The sequence below is a fragment of the Lepus europaeus genome, chromosome 23 (genome assembly GCF_033115175.1).
Source record: "Lepus europaeus isolate LE1 chromosome 23, mLepTim1.pri, whole genome shotgun sequence".
Taxonomy (NCBI): domain Eukaryota; kingdom Metazoa; phylum Chordata; class Mammalia; order Lagomorpha; family Leporidae; genus Lepus; species Lepus europaeus.
In genome coordinates, this window is record NC_084849.1 from 5,236,366 (window position 1) to 5,251,084 (window position 14,719).

The following is a 14,719-nucleotide window of genomic DNA, read 5'->3' on the forward strand; positions in this document are numbered from 1 at the left end:
ACGGATGGTTTCAAAGGAAGAAGTAGGTTTTGCTGTCCCGAGGGCGCCTGCTCTGCCCCTCTCTCTGCTTCCCCGAGCAGCTGCTCCCCAGGCAGCTGGAGGATGGGGCCACCGGGAAACAACGCCGTGTGCGCTTCTGTGCCCCTCTCGGAAGTTTCTAGCACTGCTTCGCTAGCTCATTTCCTTGCGTGCGTGATGTTTGGGAAATGCCCTCGTGGGACTAAAGAAACTGCTTGGAGGTTTGTTGATGGAACAGTTGACCATGACTTACGTAGAAACAGACAGCTGCTGTTTATTGAGCTCGTCCTGTGTGCCAGACACTGGCCGAGTGCGTGTGGCACGTGGGCAACCCTGGGAGTCAGTCCTCAGGAGGAGTGGGCGGCAGAAGGCCCCGTTCACCCCGACACAGTCTGACAGCCCGAGTCTCTGCTCGCTGCCCTTCTGTGCCGTCGTGTCCTGCCTGCCGCCTGTGTTCCCTGGCCAGCCTGCGTTTTCCTGACAGCGGCCTGAGCTACAGGACATCAGAGCAGAACAGAAAGTTCCCAAGAGAAGGCCCGGGAGCTGCTGGTGCAGGACGCTGAGAGGCTGTGGTGGGGTCAGGAAGCGCAGAGGGCGGCCGGGCTCCAGGCGCTCCAGCCTTCCTGGCGGGGGAGAGCCGCCGCGAGCGGGTTATAACTTATTCATGACTAGAATCTAAAATAGCTTGCTATAACTAATTCAGAGCCACCACCTGAGTGCTGTGTGCTGTGGGTTTTTTTTTTTTTTCCAGATTCTAAAATTATTACCCTATTTCCAAAGGCTTTGTGTTCAGCTAAAAGGTAGGCCTGGTTCTGATCACCCAGGCACAGAATAAAGGTCCCGTTTCCAAGTGGGAGACCCTTTCCTGCCACCGATACTTCTCTTCTTTCCCCGAGAGACGTGGCTCGTGGACGCCTCACAGCACTTCCCCGGCGTTGTCGGGAAATGGTGGGGTGAGGTCATGTTCCCATCAGTGCTCTGCAGTGTTTGCGACTAGTGCAGCGTGATTCTGGCTCGGGCTCCGGAGCGCGGATGTAACGCGAGTTCAGACGTGAAGCACAAACGGAGGTGAGGTAGGCAGGGGGGCGGGAGGAGGTGTGCGGAGAGTGTGCGAGGCCCTGCATTGGAGGGGTGACAGGACACTGGGTGAGCACATGGCCGGGGGGGGGGGGGGTCCACTGGACAAGGATGGGGAGGGGCAGGCTGACACCGGGTGGGACGTGTTACACTCAGTAGCCAGAGCGTGTGCAGGATAGATGTGTGTGGTAGAACAGATGCTAAGGAAAAAGCGTATTTCGGGAAGGGGCAAAGGTAGGTCTGGCTTGGGTTCTCTGCACCGTGACTTCAGAGCCCTGATGCTGACTCCACCCCTGGAGGGCTCCTGGGCTTGGCGAGGAAGAGGGCACTGCCCTGGCCCTGCCCGGAGATGAGGACACGCCCGTGGCTGGTGCCAGGTCTCAGTCCTTGTTCCCAAGCTGACCTTGCAGCCTTGCCAAGGTGCTGGCCTGGCCCACGACTGCCCCTCCACCCAACTTCTGGGAGATGCGGCTGCCCTTGAGAGCAGGGCTCACTGCTGAGCCTCTGGGGTGGGCGGCAGGGCTTCTGGCAGTGTGAGAGCGGGAGGGGCTGCCTCCCGTGAGCAGTGCTGTGCTGTGCTCGGCGGGCGTCGCCTGGGTCGCGCGCTGCTGGAGCCCGGCCTTGCCTTCTGGGCCCACGCGTCGGTGTGAGAGCGGGGATGTTCACAACTCCAGAGGCATCTCAATTTCTCCACGAAATTCCATCCCCAACCCACAGCCCCCAAGAGCTGGGAAAAGCTGCCGGCCCAGCTGCGTGTCCCGACTTGGGTTCCTGTCTCAGTGGGATGTGCGCCTCGGTCTCCTCGGAGGGGTAGGAAAGCGGAGACAAAGCCGGAGGCATCAATCAGCTGGCAGTGCCCTGCAGGCAGCTGGGGGATTCCCGGCAGGCCCGGGACCTTGCCGCTGGAGAGCCCGGGGCGGGGGCAGGCGCGTCTTTATGGCTCCGAAAGAAGCTGTGGTCGCCAGAAAGTGGTGGGATGCTCCACCTGTCCTGGGCTTCAGAACCTATAGCTACAGAATTTGGGATGAGAGGCCTGCTTCAAGCCTTCATCCCTGGACCTACAGAGTGAACAGTGAGTTTGCTGTAGGGAAAAGAGGGCTGCGGCTTACCTCCTGCCGTGATCCCAGCGCCCTGCTCGGGGTCTGGTCCCTCCGAGGGACCATTCCTCCCGCTCCCACCGGAGCTCTCTGGGAGGTGTCAAGCTGTGTGCTTTCACGAGCATGGCGCTGGGACGGGCACGCAGAGCTGAGGGCAGTGTCCCCAAGGGGAGAAGAAGACCCGTGTCCAGGCCCTGCTATTTGCTGTTTAGAAGTTGCTGATGGCCCCCAGCAGTGCTTAGCACCCAGACCAGTTTGCATCAGGACAAAAGTCAGGATACGAAGAGGCCATCATCTGTGGCGTGTGTCTCGGACACAGCGAGGCCCTTGTGCAACACGTGCTCCCTGGGTGGCCCCCCGCAGCACACAGCTGCTCATCCATCCACCCCTGCCCTCGCCCAACCTGCCCACCCTCTCCTGCCTCGGCCTCCAGAGCACCCAGCTGCTCCCGTGGCTTCGTCCCTGTTGCTGTCCTGGGGTGAGGGGCTGTGTCCTACGGTGACTACAGGTCACTAGCAGCCGAGGGTAACAGCGGAAAAGGTCGCTAACGTTGAAGCTGCGCGACTCACTTGCCCTCAGGATAGCAGTGGTGTTGTATCTTTTGGAACAGGTGAGAAAATAGTAATTTGGTTCCTACTTCCAGTGTCATTTGTCCCTTGGGCACTCAGTAGACTTTTCTTACTTGGATGTACCCTGACGTGCGGGTGACCCTGCTGTGCAGTTGATCCTGGCATACAGGTGGACCCTCCCTCCGTACAGGTGGACCCTAGCGTGCAGGTGACTGGCGTGCAGGTGGACCCTAGTGTACAGGTGACCCTGGTGTGCAGGTGGACCCTAGTGTACAGGTGACCCTGGTGTGCAGGTGACCATAGCATACAGGTGACCCCAGATTGCAGGTGACCTTGGTGTGCAGGTGACCATAGTGTACAGGTGACCCTGGTGTGCAGGTGGACCCTAGTGTACAGGTGACCCAGCATGCAGGTGACCCTGGTGTACAGGTGGACCCTAGTGTACAGGTGACCCTGGTGTGCAGGTGACTCTGGTGTGCAGGTGACCCTGGTGTGCAGGTGACGCTGACGTGCAGGTAACCATAGCATACAGGTGACCCCAGCATGCAGGTGACCATAGTGTACAGGTGACCCCAGCATACAGGTGACCCTGGTGTGCAGGTGGACCCTAGTGTACAGGTGACCCAGCATGCAGGTGACCCTGGTGTACAGGTGACCCTAGTGTACAGGTGACCCCGGTGTACAGGTGACCCTGGTGTACAGGTGACCCTGGTGTGCAGGTGGACCCTAGTGTACAGGTGACTCTGGCGTGCAGGTGGACCCTGGTGTACAGGTGACCCTGGTGTGCAGGTGACCCTGGTGTACAGGTGGACCCTAGTGTACAGGTGACCCCGGTGTACAGGTGACCCTGGTGTACAGGTGGACCCTAGTGCACAGGTGACCCAGCATGCAGGTGACCCTGGTGTACAGGTGACCCTGGTGTACAGGTGGACCCTAGTGTACAGGTGACCCTGGTGGTCAGGTGACTCTGGTGTGCAGGTGACCCTGGTGTGCAGGTGACGCTGACGTGCAGGTAACCATAGCATACAGGTGACCCCAGCATGCAGGTGACCATAGTGTACAGGTGACCCCAGCATGCAGGTGACCCTGGTGTACAGGTGGACCCCAGTGTACAGGTGACCCTGGTGTGCAGGTGACCCCAGTGTACAGGTGACCCCGGTGTACAGGTGACCCTGGTGTGCAGGTGACCCTGTTGTGCAGGTGACCCCATGTAAAGGTGGACCCCAGTGTACAGGTGACCCCAGTGTACAGGTGACCCTGGTGTGCAGGTGACCCTGATGTGCAGGTGACCCCATATAAAGGTGGACCCCAGTGTACAGGTAACCCTGGTGTGCAGGTGAACCCTGGTGTGCAGGTGACCCTGGTGTGCAGGTGGACCCTAGTGTACAGGTGACCCTGGTGTGCAGGTGACCCCATGTAAAGGTGGACCCCAGTGTACAGGTGACCCCAGTGTACAGGTTACCCTGGTGTGCAGGTGGACCCTAGTGTACAGGTGGACTCTAGTGTACAGGTGACCCTGGTGTGCAGGTGACCCCATGTAAAGGTGGACCCTGTGTACAGGTGACCCCAGTGTACAGGTTACCCTGGCATGCAGGTGGACCCCAGTGTACAGGTGACCCTGGTGTGCAGGTGACCCTGGTGTGCAGGTGGACCCCAGTGTACAGGTGACCCTGGTGTGCAGGTGACCCTGGTGTACAGGTGGACCCTGTGTACAGGTGACCCTGGTGTGCAGGTGACCCCATGTAAAGGTGGACCCCAGTGTCCAGGTGACCCCAGTGTACAGGTGACCCTGGTGTGCAGGTGACCCTGGTGTGCAGGTGGACCCCAGTGTACAGGTGACCCCGGCGTGCAGGTGACCCTAACATTTGGCATCTCTTCAGTAGAGCCTTTTACATCAGCACGGAGGGCAGGGGTGGAGAGGGAGGAGACAGCCATGGAACATCCCTGGCAGAAAACCCTTGTCCCGCCCGTCAGCACCGCCATGGTGTCCTGGGAGCCCCCGCCAGCCTCCTCACTGCCAGTGGTCTGCTCCTGGCTCTGCACCTCACTGCTGTAGTCTACCAGGGGAGGCAGGAAAGATGAAGTTGTTACAGTTCAGTCACTGTAGAATGTTTGCATCCTTACTAACTTGTGTTTAAATTTGTCACAGATGAAATTGGCTGCCCTCCTGCTGTGGGCGTGGGCGTGGGCATGTGGGGCTCAGTCTGCGCCATCAGCCTGGGTGAAGCCGGAAGTGGAAGCTGCTGTAGCGTAGCACTAGCCTGTTCTCTGAGCAGGAACCCAGTGGCAGGGCTCTCAGCCTGAAGGCCTGCGCCCCTGGCCACAGACTGGCACCTGGGCCCATTCACTCACCGCGTACTTGCTGCAGGCTGCAAGGGCCAGGCCCACGCTGGGCGCAGGACTCCCGGACGCCCTCACAGCACTGCGGGGAGCATGTGACCTCACCTCCCGGGGGCTAGGCCTTCTGGGAGGAAAGAACTCGGGCTAAGGAGGAGCCTGCTTCTGGGACAGGCTGCAGAGGGGCGGCCTGAGAGGGCCCAGGCAGGCAGCCGTGGCCCAGAGGGGCCCAGACACAAGGAGCTGTCACTGCCAGGACACTGGGGGTGAGCCACGGCCCCGAAGGTGGCGGGAGCAGGCACAGGGCCGGGAGCTGAGGACTCTCAGCCTGGGGACCGCTGGTTGGGAAGCAGTCTTGTGTTCTTCGAGAGCTCCGGCTGCAGGGAGCTGTCGGCAGGGCCTCCAGGAGCGACGCCGCGGCATGGGCAGCGGGGGTGACACTCAGGCGGGTTCAAGAACTCTTCTGGAAGTGGGATCCTCGAGGTGCCGCTTGGACACAGGTGACAGGAGTGTGGCCCCCAGATGGGCAGCAGGACAGTGAGGACAGCACCATGAGAGGGGAGAATGGGCTCAGGGGAGCTCCTCTGTGGGTCAGATTCAGACCAGTCATTCACGAGGAGCACAGACCCCACACCGCAGTTAACCCTGCCCGTGCGCACCACACCGGGGTCCCCTCCAGCAGCCGTGGGGAGTGACCCGGAGCGCCCTGGCTGCCAAGCGCTCAGGTGGATGCCCCGAGTTCCTTCCCTTGACCCTGAGCTTGGTCCTGTGAGGGCCACACAGCCTCTCACGTCCTTGGTGGCTGCTTTAGTGAGAGCAGCTGAGCAGAGAGCAGGGGTCCCAGGCGCCGCGGGGCGCTGTGTGGGAGTGACGGCCCCCCAGCTCCTGCACACGGTTCAGGCAGAAGCTGCTCTGCTGCTCCCCCCGGCCAGTGGGGAGGGCACAGGCTTGCGGCGCCTGTCCCTATTCTTCTTTTTTTTTTTTTAAAGATTCATTTCTTTGAAAGAGTTACACAGAAGGAAAGGCAGAGAAAGAGAGAGAGAGGTCTTCCATCTGCTGGTTCACTCCCCAGTTGGCCTCAATGGCTGGAGCTGTGCCTATCCGAAGCCAGGAGCCTCCTCCAGGTCTCCCATGCAGGTGCAGGGGCCCAAGGACTTGGGCCATCTTCTACTGCTTTCCCAGGCCACAGCAGAGAGCTGGATCAGAAGTGGAGCAGCCAGGACTCGAACTGGTGCCCATATGGGATGCTGGCGCTGCAGGCCAGGGCGTTACCCGCTACACCACAGCGCCGGCCCCCTGCTCTGGTCCTGTCGCCAGTGCGTCATCCCTCACTCTCCTCTGGCACTGCCTTTCCGGCCCTGCTCTGCGTGGCGGCGGAAGCGTGCACCTTCAGAACGAGCAGGCAGACCCGGCGCCCAGCACAGAGACCATCGGGGCGGCCATCAGTGCCTGAGGCTGTGACAACCTGGGATTGTCGCAGACTCCGACGCTGCCCATGGTGCCGGGCAACAGCGTGCCATGCGCGGGGACCTTGGAGAAGCAGTTTCTCTCCGAGAGTTCCCTGGCAGGGGCACTAGGGGGATGTGCTCCGAGGCCCTGGTCATGAGAACAGTTCGTAAGCAGATAGCCCAGTTTGTCCCTGGCGTGTCCCTGTTCCCTCGGTTTGCTCTGGTAGCCTTTCCAGGAAGACAGTGCACTTCCCCACCCCGCCCGGGTCACGGCGAGGGCCGCAGCCTTGACTGGGAATGACAGAGGGCAGGGACCGGGGCAGTCCCTGTGTGGAGCTGCCCACTCTGCCTTCTCCCTCCTGTCTGCAGACAGCACCAAGAGCCAGGTGCAGCCCGGTGCCCGGCTGTCCCCTAGGGGGCAGTCATGTTCCCCGCCCCGGGTGTTGCGGTCACAGCCTGCCTGAGGCTGGCAGCTGGGTCTGAGTCTGTGACCGCGGCTCCTCAGGCCACCTCTGCACCCTGCTCCTCTCCAGTAGAGCGAAGTGGCCCTGGACAGGGCTCAGCTCCTGCGTCCCAGGCCTGGTGTCTGTGCACCCACCATGGCCGTGGCACGCAGCAGGCGCTCAGGAGTGGAGGCTTCGGCGCCCATGGCTGGGCCTCCTGTCCAGGCTGCACTGTCTCCTTGTGCTTCCTGGGGGAGGCCCGCGCCCCCTGCACTGAGCCAAGGAGAGTGAGTGGCAGTGACCACGGTCTTCCCTGCAGGCCACCTGGGTGTCAGCATGGCGGCCACGAACCTGGAGAACCAGCTGCACAGCGCGCAGAAGAACCTGCTGTTCCTGCAGCGGGAGCACGCCAGCACGCTCAAGGGGCTGCACGCCGAGATCCGGCGCCTGCAGCAGCACTGCACAGGTACCGGGCCGGGCCGTGCCCCTGCACCCCACCCCGCCGGCGTCTGCCCAGGCACAGCCGAGGTGCCCTGTGTCGGGGTACAGAGCGCTTTCTGGGGGATACAGACTTTGAAAAGATTGAGGCCCAGTGTTGGAATCGCCAGTGCAGTGTGGAGCTGGTCACCAAGGCGCAGTGTGCCTGCTGTTAGCTGCTCCGTGGTTCTGGGTTGTCAGGATATGTTTGGGGGCAGTGGGGAAGGGGCCTGGGGAGGCAGGAGGGTCCCATTAGCCCTGCTCGCCTCTGAGTTGCCTCTGTGGGGTGGGACTCGCGGCTCCCCTGGGGCTCTGTCTTGTGTTCTCAGAGCCAGGAGGGATTTGATGTGGACTGTGACAGAATTGACATATGAATTTTCCTTCTTAGATTTGACATACGAGCTGACGGTCAAAAGTTCTGAACAGACAGGTAAGAACTGCCCCAGCCCCCGCCCTCAAGATGACGCTGCCCTTGGTCACAGAGCACGGGCTGTGAGGGTCACCAGGCAGCCAGGGCGCCCTGCGGAGGATGGGCAGGCCCCTGGGCTGTGACCAGGAGGCCGCGTTGCTTCTAGTGGCTGACACGTGTGTTCGGACTGTGCGTGTTTTTCTGCTTTTCCTACGGTGAATCCACATTCCTCCTGAAACAGAAGGAGGCCGAGGGCAGGGCCGGCAGAGTGGCTCCACCTCTTTGTGTCCCCAGGGCTTAGGGCCCGGCCATGACCTCAGTGCTACAAGTCCCCAGGGGGTCTTCGTCTGGAATGCAGTGCAGAAGGGCCTCCTCCAGGACCCCTTAGGCTCCCCCTGCTGGCAGCTGGGGCTGTGCGTCCCCCAGGGCGGGGCACAGGCGTGTGTCGGCCCTCTCCTCACCAAGCGTGCTGGCTGCGGTATTCATTCAGGACAGTGCACGGCCGAGCGTGTTACGTGCCCTGAGTGCTCCCGTCAGGAGCCCAGACGGTCCGTGTGTTTGGGGGGCAGTGGAGAGAAGGCACCGGCCTCACGGGCCCTCAAAGAGGAGGGAGGAGAGAGCTGTAGCCAGGAGCCTCTGGAGAGGAGCCGCGCATGCATGGACGTGGCGCCCCCATCCCGGCCAGTCTGCGGGGCCCGTCCTTGTGTGCGGCCTGCCCGGGCAGCCCCCAGCCCCAAGGGCTCGGTGCTGATGATTTGCAAGGGTGGGGAAATCACCGAAACCACCTGTCCCAAACAGATGAGGTTGGAACCCAGATCCTGCGTGGCGACGGCCAGGGTCTGGGAGGAGCCCGGGGATCTGTGTTTACAAAGCCGCCTGGCAGCGACCCCACCAGATCCAGGCCGGCATCGCAGTGCCTGGGTTCGAGTCCTGCCCCGATTCCAGCTCCCTGCTACTGCACAGAGCAGTAGTGACGGCTCAGTATCGGGCCCAGTCCCACACGGAGACCCAGCTGGAACCCCGGCTCCTGGGGTCGGTCCGGCCCTGTCCGGGCTGTGGCAGGTATTTGGAGAATGAAGCAGCAGATGGAAGATCCCTCTCTCCTCTCTCTCTGCCTTTCAGGTAGATGAAAGTAAACAGACATGAAAGAAAGGGGGGCGGGGAACTGGCAGAACGGGAGGAGCCGAGTCGCAGGCTGCGGTCCCCACGGGCAGCCCTCCAGAGTCGGGGGACAAGGCCAGCAGCACCTGCAAGTCTGGGCCAGGGGACGGGTGTGAGCCAGGTGAGGTCACGTTCCAGGAGGGGAGGGGAGTGGCTGTCCCAGAACAGCCTCTGTGAGGTGGCGGCGCCGAAGCGGCGAGCTCCCGGCTGAGGGGTTCAGGTCTCCGAGCGCAGCTGGGTCCTGGGCCTCAGGGTGGCCCCAAGCCACGTCTCCCTTGTTCTCCATGCCTTTTTTTTTTTTTTATTTGAAAGAGTTACTGAGAGGCAGAGAGAGAGAGAGGCCTTCCATATGCTGGTTCACTCCCCAGATGGCTGCAAAAGCCAGAGCTGGGCCAATCTGAAGCCAGGAGCTTCTTCCAGGTCTTCCGCGCGGGTGCAGGGACTCAAGCACTTGGGCCACCCTCCACTGCTTTCCCAGGCCACAGCAGAGAGCTGGATTGGAAGAGGAGCAGCTGGGTCTCGAACCAGTGCCCATAGGGGATGCTGGCACTGCAGGCGGCAGCTTTACCTGCTACACCACAGTGCTGGCCCCAATTTTTTTTTTCTTTTAAATTATTTAAAGTCAGAATGACAAGGAGAGAAAAAATGATCTTCCATCCACCGGTTCACTCCCCCAAATGGCTGCAACGGCTGGGGCTGGGCCAGCCCGAAACCAGGAGCGGCAGCTCTGTCCGGGTCTCCCTGTGGGCGCAGGGACCCGAGCACGTGGGCCATCCTCTGCTGCTTTCCCAGCCACAGTAGCAGGGAGCTGGGCTGGAGGCAAAGTGGCTGAGCCCGGAGCTGGTGCCCGTACGGCACTGATGTCACCACGTCCGCTTACCCCACTGCCGCGGCCCCCGGCCCTCTGCGCTTCAGAGGCCGTTGGGGTTTGTGTGCTGCTGGCAAATGGGGGGGGGGGCTCCTGAAAACCAGCAGTGCACCCCCAGGGCCCGCGCTGGCCTCTCATCCTGCAGGAGACGGGTCTGCCCGGAGCAGTGAGCTGAAGAGGAGATGTGAGGAGCTGGAGGCGCAGCTGAGAGCCAAGGAGGACGAGAACCAGGAGCTGCTGCGCGAGCTGGAGCAGAGGAATGCCGCCATCGCCGTGCTGGAGCACACGGTGCGCGAGCGCGAGCGCAAGTACCTGGAGGAGCTCAAGGGCCGCAGCCACAAGCTGAGCATGCTGTCCAGCGAGCTGGAGCAGCGGGCCGGCACCATCGCCTACCTGACCTCGCAGCTGCACGCCGCCAGGAAGAAGCTGCTCAGCTCCGGCGGCACCTCGGACGCCAGCCCCGCGGGCAGCCCCGTGCTGGCCGGCTACAAGCCCGCGCCGCCCAAGGACAAGCTGCCCGAGACGCCGCGCCGCCGCATGAAGAAGAGCCTGTCGGCGCCCCTGCACCCCGAGTTCGAGGAGGTCTACAGGTTCGGGGCCGAGAGCCGTAAGCTGCTCCTGCGGGAGCCCGTGGACGCCATGCCGGACCCCACGCCGTTTCTGCTGGCCCGGGAGTCGGCTGAGGTCCACCTGATCAAGGAGCGGCCGCTCGTCATCCCCCCCATCGCCTCCGACCGCGGCGCGAGCGAGCAGCACAGCCCGGCCCGCGAGAAGCCGCACAAGGCCCACGTCGGGGTGGCGCACCGCATCCACCACGCCAGCCCGCCGCAGGCCCAGGCCGAGCTGGAGACGCTGGCGGTGGACCAGGTGAACGCGGGCAAAGTGGTGCGCAAGCACTCAGGGACGGACAGAACTGTGTGACGCCGGGGCCCGGGGTCCACGCACTGTGACCACGACCAGGAAATCATCCGCTCCTCGTGTCTCCTGCCCACGCATGCCTGTCACTGCCCCCCCGCGACATCCCTGCTGCAGAACGCGTGACCAGACGCCCGCAGGCTGCATCGCTCGCTTCTGGTCCCACTCCGTGCGGCCCGAGCTCGCTCGCGGACCAGGCCCAGGCCAAGTACCACCGACGTCCGTGACACCTGACAGCCACGCACCTCTACAGGGTGAGAGCAACACGTGCCAGCCTTGGCCCTGCCCCCCGTGCCCTCCTGACAGCCCCCTCCGCGGGGCGGCAGCCGTCACCCAGCAGCCGTGTGTCACAGGCCCAAGATGACTCCTCCTGTCACCACCCCAGTGTGTGTGCATATTTTTTGTTAGTGTTATCCAAAATGTTCAAGATCCCAACAAACTTTATTTTCTCAACCCGCCTTCATTCTGTCCTGTGTCTTCTGTTACAGCACTAGGGGGTACGTGAGGGCGGCAGGCCGAGCCCGCAGCACCTCTCCCTCCCAGGGCAGAGCCCTCCTTCCCTGGGAAAGCCCCCCTCGCCCCCTGCTGGGCGGAGCCCGCCCTGGGCGGCCAGCGGCTGCTGACCCCACCCCAGAGACCCAGCGTATCAGGGGGAGTGCAGGCGGGGCCGAGATGTGAGACAGCAGCCCGGGGATGCCGGGCGTGTCCTCGGGGAGAGAGAAACTTGAGACGTCATAAAACAGTCTGCAGTGTTTATGTTCTGATACACAGAGCCCAGAGAAGTACAGAGTTCAGCAAACCGACCTCCAGGGCGCACGGATCCGGGGAGAGCGGCCAGGCTGCGGGGTGGGGCGGGGCGTCAGTCCGAGTTGAGGGTGAGGCACACCCCCTGCAGCACCCAGTGAGAGATGTGCCTGGTCGTGAAGAGATCCGCTTCGAACACCAGGCCAACTCCCATGGCATTGCGTCTCATGGACGTGGTGTAGACGGGGGTGCGGAAGGTGTTCTGCGAGGGAGCAGTGGGTGAGGGCCTCCCCCAGACACGCCCGCTGGGACCGCGCCAGGAGGGAGGGGCCTCTCCTTAGGGATGAACCCGCCTCCCCCCCCCCCCGCCATGGGGGAGGAGAGAGGGGCGGGCCAGCACCTGCAGCTTGAGGCGGTGGGCTTCGATGGGGATGATCTTCAGGATGGGCAGGTCCACCACCAGCACCTTGGGTTTGCTCTTGATGAGACAGCCTCGCTCGGTGTCCCAGTCAGCACCCTCCAGGTACAGCCCCGACACGAAGCACCCTAGGGACAGCAGAAGGAACCACGTGCGGGGAGCAGCCGTGGCCGGCCCGGGGCTCCTTTCAGAGCAGCAGCCCTAGCAAGGGACCCTGCAGACCCGCAGGGGGGAGGGTGCAGCACTCACCTCTCCCCCGGGGACCTGGCGTCGGGACACAGAGCAAGAGCACGGAGACGGGTCACCCCGAGCCAGAGCCGCGGCAACCCCAGCACCCCGGGGAGCCTCAGAGTGGGTTCCGGGGCCCAAGGAGAGGCAGGGAAGGCGCCTGTCCTGTGGCCCCAGGGCAAGGGGCCGCCCAGCCTGCCCGAGCTCAAGGGGGCAGGGCCAGCAGCCGTCCCCCAGCTGCCCTTGCCCAGTGGGTCACCGCCCCGGCTCCCAGGGAGCCACCTGCTGACCAGACTCCCCGCCAGAGCCGAGTCTGGCCTAGCACCTGTTTCCACAAAGGCTCAACCCCAGTCTCAACGGAGAAGAGAAACGTGGGTGCCGGCCTCAGGTGTCAGGGCGGGTGGAGCGCACACAGCCGCGGCCTGGCCTGTGCGGGGCCACGCTGCTGGCCCCCGAGTCGAGGTCGGCTCGGGGGGAGGCCGTACCTTGCCCCGCCCGCTCGTTCACTTCCTCTGCATCTTGGAACTTGGTCACTTGTGTGAACAGGGTGGACCGGTCCAGGGGCCAGCCGTTCTTCCGGCACGTGGCCTGCACCAGGGCCGTGAGGTAGGATTCCGGGATGTGCAGCCCCGAGAGCCACATGACGCTGGGCTCCCCCTCGGTGACCTGGGGGAGGGCAGAGCAAGCATGGGGGCTGGGGGCTGCCACCAAGTGTCAGGGTCAAGGCTGACCAAGAGGTCACAGATTCACCTCGGCAGCGATTGGCAGTGCACGTGGAGGGAGACCTAGCTGGCTGCCAGACTCCAGACGGATCGAGGTGTAAAGAGGAGACCCCGGAAAGACTGGCCACTGGGGGCGGGAATACAGCCCAGAGCCATGAGAGCTGGGGAGAGTGGACTGCATAGAAACGCAAACCTTCTACAGGCTTAGAAGCCCGCAGAAGTGCTCCCAGCACTGTCAGGCTAAGGGCTGAACAGGGCCAGGGCTGAGCCACCGCTGGGGACACTGCACCCATGTGGCCACCGTGCGAGTCCCAGCTGCTCCATGCTTCCGATCCAGCTCCGTGAAGGTGGCACAAGTGCACCTGCCACCTGGTGGGAGACCCGGGTGAAGTTCCAGGCTCCTGGCTTTGGGCTGGCCTGGCCCAGCCCTGGCCGTTGGCGGCCATTTGGGGAGTGAACCAGCATTTGGAAGATGTCTCTCTCTCTCTCCCTTGTCACTCTTTCAAATAATAAATCGCATTTTTAAAAAGTCGATCAACATGACAGAGGCCTGAGTGAGGTTAAGACACACAGGGAATTCACAGAAAAAGCAGCCAAGCCTGTAAAATACGCTCGACCTCAGCACAGCTCCAGGAATGAGAACGCTCGCCGCCGCCACCTCCCGGCCCCCAGCGTGTGCAGGACGCAGAGCTCCCGGCGAACGAGGCGTGTCCAGAGAACCCAACGCTCAGTGCACGCACAGCTCCGCCCCTCCCGCTGCTGGAGCTGACCCGTGGGGTGTACACGGGCCCGTGCCCTCAGAGTTGTCAGGACGCCTGTCCCTGGAATGCCCTAAGAGCGAGCCAGGATAAAGTCAGCCGTGCAGGGTTCGAGCCCCAGCTGCTCCGCTTCCAATCCAGCTCCCTGTTAGCTAATGAGCCTGAGAGAGCAGCCGAAGACGGCCCAGGTGCTTGGGCCCCCGCACCCACATGGGAGACCCGGATGGGATTCCTGGCTCTGGCTTCGGCTGGGCCTAGCCTTCGGACATTGTGGCCACTTGGGGAGTGACCAGTGGAAGGAAGAGCTCTCTGCTCTGTCTCTGTGTGGCTCTGCCTGTCAGATGAGTCAGTCCGTCCTCACACATGCAGCAGGTACCGTGGGAGAGAAGGCACAAGGAGCCGGCCGGGCAGGGCTGGGAGGTGCTGGAGGAGGCCCCGGCCAGCGGACAGCTGCCCGCCCCCACTCACCCACGACGTGTACTGGCTGAACCTGCGCAGGAAGTACACCATCCAGTTCCCCAGGGACTTGAGGGTGTCGGGGGCCAGCTTCCTCCAGATCCCGGGGATGTGCCCGATAAACAGAGACCTGGCCACGTCATCCAACTCATTGCTCATCCCAACCTCTCCAGCCAAGGCCTGTTGACAGAGCCAAGAGCAGTCGGGCAGGGCAGGGTGGCCAGGGGCGGCCAGGGGTGGCGGACGCCCGGCGCGAGGGGCTCGCTCACCCTCTGCAGCTCGGCCAGCGACCGCGTCATCCGCACCACGAGCTTGTTGAAGCGCTCCAGCTCCTGTAGGAGCACCACCGAGGTGGGGGAGATCCCGAAGCCCAGGTGCTTCCTGACCTGGTCCAGGTCGAAGACCCTGGGCAGCCTGTGCTCTATGTCCTTGGCCACGTGGCCGATGTAGTCGTCGCGGCTGATGCCGCTGCTGGATTCCCCTACAACCAGGACGCTTCTGAGGGGAGCGGCAAGGCCTCCGGGGCGGGGCCACCCTGAGCCTCCAGGCCCGGGAAAGGCGCCGCGCCGCCCAC

At 63.0% G+C, this 14,719-nt stretch overlaps 2 protein-coding genes across 2 annotated transcripts in view; one reads left to right on the top strand and one right to left on the bottom strand.

Moving 5' to 3' along the window:
- The window catches only part of CCDC92 (coiled-coil domain containing 92), a 39,896-nt gene extending 28,599 nt beyond the window's left edge, over window positions 1–11,297 (top strand). The window contains exons 2-4 of the mRNA XM_062182413.1: window positions 7,309–7,455; window positions 7,855–7,896; window positions 10,050–11,297. Of these exons, the coding sequence (XP_062038397.1) occupies window positions 7,326–7,455; window positions 7,855–7,896; window positions 10,050–10,825 (948 nt within the window). The 5' untranslated portion in view covers window positions 7,309–7,325 and the 3' untranslated portion in view covers window positions 10,826–11,297. The remainder of the gene's footprint in view (window positions 1–7,308; window positions 7,456–7,854; window positions 7,897–10,049) is intronic.
- Window positions 11,298–11,678: 381 nt separating this feature from the next.
- Window positions 11,679–14,719, bottom strand: part of DNAH10 (dynein axonemal heavy chain 10) — a 118,919-nt gene continuing 115,878 nt past the window's right edge. Inside the window, 5 exon segments of the mRNA XM_062182412.1 lie at window positions 11,679–11,825; window positions 11,964–12,109; window positions 12,695–12,875; window positions 14,158–14,325; window positions 14,415–14,626. Of these exon segments, the coding sequence (XP_062038396.1) occupies window positions 11,679–11,825; window positions 11,964–12,109; window positions 12,695–12,875; window positions 14,158–14,325; window positions 14,415–14,626 (854 nt within the window).